The 6,627-nt window shown below is 33.3% G+C and overlaps 1 protein-coding gene across 1 annotated transcript; it reads right to left on the reverse strand.

Annotated features, from left to right (window-relative positions):
* Positions 1-5,102: 5,102 nt before the first annotated feature.
* On the reverse strand, positions 5,103-5,885 carry LOC114755242 (receptor-like protein 53). The gene has a single exon (XM_028944105.1). The coding sequence runs from the start codon at positions 5,883-5,885 to the stop codon at positions 5,103-5,105; it is 783 nt and encodes a 260-aa protein (XP_028799938.1).
* Between the last annotated feature and the right edge of the window lie 742 nt (positions 5,886-6,627).

Consider the following 6,627-nt stretch of genomic DNA (forward strand, 5'->3'; position numbering starts at 1 on the left):
AACATGGACAAATAAACATATTCATTACTCTTCAGGTAACTTATATTTTAAACCAAACTATTCTTCTAAAAGTGACTTACATTATGGATTGTAAGGAATGTGTTTGGAAAATCCTTTTATTATTGTGTGTATTAAAAGAGCAAAGTATTTAACTGTTATTAAAGTCTTTCACCATTGACTTTGTACTCTTACAACCCGTCAAGAACGCAAGATTACATAAAATCAAGTCTCTAGGTGAGAGGCCAAAAAGATATCAAGTCTCTAGAAAAAAGAAAATAGAATTGATAGGATAATCAGACAACAAAGTAAATTAATGAGGTCATTTCATAGGTGTTTGTATGTAAGTTGATCATAGATTAACAAACAACCACATTATTCCCAACGTGTGGAATGGGATTCCAACTTTGCTATTATTTTTGACCCAACTTTTAAGTTTTCCACACAAGAATAGTTCATGAAAGAAACTATTCATTATTTGGAGAAAATAAATTTTTGTGTTTTTGGAAAATTATGTTTTTGGTTTTGTAAACTAACTTTTCATAATTGAATCCTTATTGAGAGATACTTATGTTTTAATGTTTAATATCTGGTCGTACCTCAAATAAATTACTTTCAATAGAAAAATACTCACCTATAGTTAACAAAAAATCTTTCATAATTTTTCTGAGATAAAAAGTCTTTTTCTATTAAGTCATATTTTTTGCATGTTAAAATCGGCAGAGTTACGATCAAGAGCCTTTTTCTGTCATAATTCAACCTTTTAATCTTTTTAGTCTTTCGTCGTCATTGACTTATTATCAGCTTTTGTTTCCGTCAACTATGGCAAATAGATATAGATGCAATCATAAAATTCATAAGAAGTTCACATCCAAGCATCATGATTTTTCAAATTTTGAAAGAAAAAAACTTTAAAAATTCAAATTAATTTCTCCAAATTCCAAACGCTCAAAAACCTGAATGAATTCTGTTATGATTGGATAAATAATACATGGTCCCAACTATTTTCTTCTAGAAAGTTGCCGCTTGGGTTGTGGAGCTTCAAGGAATATTTAAAATTATTACGATCACATTTCTGATCTTTTATTATATTAATTCTCGACTCTAATATAATGCATACACAAGTTATAATATAAGAAATTTACGACGACTTAACTATTTAGAGTTATCACCTCAGCTCGCAAGACTTAATTCTTAAATGTATGATATGATAAAAGAAAATTAATTAAAACTCACTTCTGGTAGTTACAATGGAATTTTACAACTATTATTATTGCTCTTGCTACATCTTACAATATTGGCAAGAAAAAAAATCCTTGTTGGCTCATAATATATAGAATTTTTTTTATCACCGAATAATATAAATTTAAATTACTATAATTTATATTGATATAATCATTTATATTGCTTGTAACAAGGTTGATATTGATGGGGGAAATAGTCGAGTCGTAAGCAGACGGTGATGTGTTTTGAAGTTTTTTCATAGCCTTTTTTTAATACAAATATATTTTTCAAAAAGAAAAATCTTGTAGGAGGAGTAATTAAACTCGTGATCTTTTTTTCAAACTATCATCCTTCCTAACACCTATATATATGTTATAACAGGTATCAAACTCATTATCTGAGAAGAAAGCATTGGATTGGTGTGCGTCAAAAGGAAATATTCCTTACTTCGAGACATCTGCTAAAGAGGACTACAATATAGATGCTGCTTTTCTGTGTAGTGCTAAGACTGCTCTAGCTAATGAGCAAGGGTAGGACATGCAAGTTTTGCTTTAAACTTGCGTGCACATATTCAAAATCATATTGAGATATTTATATAGCGTGTGTGTAAAATGTAGGATATTTGTCTCAATGTTCAGTAAGAATGATAGAAACCTTAAGAGACCTAATCATACTGGGAAATTAGCAGGACAATCTTACTAGGTAAACACTCAGTCGTAAATGATAGCAAGTGATCCTAGAAAACAGAGCATCAAGGAAATATACATGACAGCAAATAATGTTCCATTCTTAATTAGCAAAGGCGTGGGTATGCATGCTAATGCAAAAAATTTCTACTGAGTTATCTTATATACTTGGCCCTTTGACCCACATTTTTTTGGGTCCTGTAATGATTTTCCACCCTTCCGTCTTTCTTGTTATTAGTCAGTTAGATCATTTTGTTGATTGTGATGCATTTGTTTAATTGATTTGCCATAAGTTGTTTAAGCTTATGTATTCATGCTCCTTCATAACAAAGTTGTTTAAGCAAAATGTTGTAAATGACATTTTATTGACAGTGCCCTTCTAAAGGACTTTGGTATCATAAAATCTCCTATTCTATTTCTTGGGCAAACAAAGTTCTTTTTTCTTTCTCTCTGTTTTTATTATTTGGGTTGAACTTGATTATTGATGGTTACAGGTTTTGTAAGATGGAGTATTGCTTCCTCAAAGACAATGCATTGAATCTAGTTTTTAACAAATGCTAATCAGTGATTAAGCTTTGTATGAAATCAAAACAAGCAAAGATTAAATAGAGTTTTATGCATGATATTATAGTTTGGTCTTTAAAGTGTAGACATTATATCTTTAATGGTACTTTTTTGAAGATAATTAATGAAATAGACAGATAATTACGTATTGCTTAGTTTTATCTGTAATGCATCTATTATGAGCACAACTCTTTCATCATAACAAATATATCATATGTATGACCTTCAAAGTTGAACCACACAATCCTTGTAAATGAGTTTATTCATCAATTACAACATCATTATTGAAAGCATAATATGATTAAAAGAGAGATAAATCACTTATCTTCTACAAACACCAACCTTCCAATGCAAATCTGGCCTAGTTTGCTTTCACCAGCAGCAACGGTATTGCAGTTTATACCACATGCGATCAATGAATTGGAAATAAGCATACTCCATGAACTACTATAGAGCAAAGGACCCACCACTGCCCAGAACCCCACAATAAATCCAAATGCCATGCTGACAAAGAACCAATTGATTCCTTTCACATGATGGACTTCTTCTTCTTTGTTGCTGGAGCTGTTTGATGAACAATTATTGAGTGGAGGACCACATAAATCATAATTGCCAACAAAACTTGATGCTTCAAAGCTTTGTATTTGGGTCCCTGTTGGAATTTTTCCCATCAAATTATTGTAAGACAAGTTCAGCATGCTCAGAAAGCTCAATTTCGACATGCTTGGCGGGATTTCACCTGTAAGATGGTTTCTTGAGAAGTCCATAGTCTCCAGTGATTTCATATTGCCAATATTTTGAGGAATTTGGCCAACAAAATGATTATTTGAAAGGTTCAAAAATGAAGTCCCTTAAGTCCTGTAAGTTCTGTTGGTATCTCTCCAGATAATTCATTATTTGACAAGTCGATGCTAGTGATGAGACCAAGGTTGGAGCTGTAATCATAAACCTTTTCTTTAAGTAATAATGGTTCAACTAACAATTGACCACCACTATATTGGAAAATAAATGTATGACTCTAAACTATTATTTATTACCAACATGGCACTCAAATGGTTGACACATTTTGGAATATATCCTGTCAACTCGTTATGCGCAGGTCCAAGATTTGTAAGACACTCATGTTGCAAATTTGATGAGGAATTGGACCAGAAAATTTGTTTGATCTCAAAACAAGAATCTTCAAATTTGATAAACTTTGTCCAACCCAAGATGGAATCATTCCTGAAAATTGATTCTCTCCCAGATCCAAGGAAACCAGGCTACTTCCATTCTTCAAAAAACTCGGTAAATTTCCAGAAAAACTATTGTTGCGAAGGTTCAACATTTCCAATAGTGGCAAGGATGACATGGATGTCTGTAAAATTCTAGTGAAATGGTTGTTTCCTAAGTTCACTTCCACAATATATGGCCACCTCGCCCAGCAATCAGGTACTTTACCTGATAAATTATTTGATGCCAAATTAAGAAAAGCTAACCCATCTCCTCTTGTTTATGACACAAAAAGTGAGTAATGGATCCTGAAAACCAGTTGCTTGAGAGGTCTAAGAATACCACATTTTGTGATACATACGGTAATTGGCCATGTAACTTATTTGAGCTTAGATCAACAATACTTCCAAAGAACAGTTTATCAGTGTATTCGAAAGCTCTCCTTCAATATGATTGTGGGAGAGATTCAAATAGTCGAGATTTCCAGTTGTGCCCCAAAACCAAGTTGGAATTGAATCACGAATCTTGTTGTCGGAGATGTCCAAATATCGAAGATGCTTTAGTGATTGAATCCATGATGGAAAGTGAGGACCAAATTCCAAGAAGCCAAATTTAACTCTCCAAAAGTTGGAAAGGAGGATCCCAATTAGGGTCCACTTTTAAATTGAGTTGGTTTTTTCGTACCCATAATTCTTGCAAGTGGGTAAAATTAACAAGGTGGGCTTCTTTGACAACTCCTTGAAAAGATTATGTCCCAAACTAAGGAAATTCAATTTACAGAGTGATCCTAGAATTTTGAAAGGATTTCCTTCAAGTTGATTTTCATAGAGATCAAGATACATCAAAGATGTTAGATTTCCAAATGATATAGGAATTGCACTTTTGAAAGTGTTGTTCCAAAGATCAAGATATATCAAAGACTTAATGTTTCCTAATGAGTCAGGAAGTGCACCTTGAATGGAGTTTTGAGAAAGATCAAGTTGAACAAGATTTTAAGAAGACCAATTTGGTCAGTGAGATGGCCAGATAATTGAGAATCACTCATATAAAAAATCTCTAGTGCATGAGAAACACATCTTTCTGAAAGAATTTTTAATATTTGAGAAATTTGTTGGTTGCACTTCATGTTTGAAATATCCAGTTTTTTCAAGTTGCAAAGATTTCCCATAGAAGTTGGAATCGATCCTTCTAAAAGATTTCCATTTAAATCAAGAGTAACAAGAGAAGTCAAGTTTCCAACATTCATAGAAATTGCGCCAACCAAGTAGTTTTGAGAGAGAATGAGGGACTTTAAATGACTAAAACTGTACAACCAATCAGGAAGAGAAGAGTTGAACTGATTGTCAGATAAATCAAGATGTTGAAGGAGAGTTAAGTTTTGAATACTAACTGGGATGGGACCTTGAAAACCATTACTGTTTATTGAAGATGAACTAATCTTTTCAGTTGAAATACCCAATTTGGAATCAATGAAGTGCCCAATTCAGAATCAGAAAGATGAAGGATGGCTAAAGATGAAAAGTTTAAGGTTGATGGTTCAAAATGATGGTTCAAATCACATCCTAACAAGTGCAACTCTCTCAGGGAAGGAAGTGAATCTAGATCCTGCAACCAGTCAAAGGTGTTGGATAGGTTTAAATCAATCAGCTCAAGATGCTGAAGAGAAGAAAGAGCTGAAACCCATTGAAGGTTTTCAACATATCCGAGATGAAGATTGATTAGATTTGAGAGGTTTCCAATTTGATGGGGGATGCTTCCACCAAACTGATTATATCCAAGATCAAGATATTGCAAATTGGAGAGATTTCCAATTTGACGAGGAATGCTTCCATTAAATTCATTAACTCCGAGATCAAGATATTGCAAATTGGAGAGATTTCCAATTTGACGAGGAATGCTTCCATTAAATTCATTAACTCCGACATCAAGATATTGTAAATTGGAGAGATTTCCAATTTGATGAGGAATGCTTCCTTCCAAATAATTGCCTCCAAGGTCAAGATAGATCAGATTGGAAAGATTCCAAAACTGAAGAGGAATGCTTCCAGCAAATCGAGCATTAGATAGGTTAAGATATGTCAAGCTTGTCATTGAGCCAAGAAAACCAGGTATTTGAATGCCTCCAAAATTATTACTGCTCAAATCCAAATAATTCAAATGCTTCAGGTCAAGCAAAGAAGAATGTACCTCACCACCAAACATTAATGTCTCATAAAATCATCGCCATTGAACTGTAAAGGAGGTGGAGTCGTGAGGTGGAGCTCAAGAACATGGCCTGTGATGTTGTGGCAAACAACTGAAACCCAGCTGCAGCAATTTGCATGGAGAGACCAAGAGGCGAGCCTATTTGAAGGATCTGAGAGACGACTCTTCATCTTAAGTAAGGCATCTCGCTCACTTGGAAGGCACTGAACCTCATAAGATGTTCTGCAAATGCATAAATCAACATTTGATAAGGTAAGTAACCAAAGAAAAACAACCACGACGATATTGCAAGAACCATCCATGACTACGTCAACCAAAGAGTTTTTGCTAACAATTTTTTTGTGCTTCGATGGACATGTAACTCTTGGAGAAGAGAGTGGCTAGTATTTATAATGTCACTTTCGATTTTTTTTTTAATACACGAAAAACTTTTCTTTTTAACTTCATTTTTCATCGTGCAAGGAGTTTATTTAAGGATAACTTTTTACCTGTTATAAAATATTTTCAAATTCTTTATTAAACCCTTTTATTTTAGAGTGCTAAAATAAAAAGAATTTAATACACATTTAAATAACCTGCGGAAATAATTCTTTTATTCTCTAATTATTACATGAAGATATTAAAATCATCAATGACAATAAAGGTATTTAGGTAAACGTGCGTGTTCTAAGGTTCAAAGAAAAAAAACAGGAAGGTTCCACAGTTGTCACCCTTTTTTTGGGACCAATAAGTCTACTCG

This window comes from Neltuma alba, unplaced genomic scaffold (genome assembly GCF_004799145.2).
Source record: "Neltuma alba isolate B1F8T4 unplaced genomic scaffold, ASM479914v2 tig00010243_pilon, whole genome shotgun sequence".
NCBI lineage: Eukaryota > Viridiplantae > Streptophyta > Magnoliopsida > Fabales > Fabaceae > Neltuma > Neltuma alba.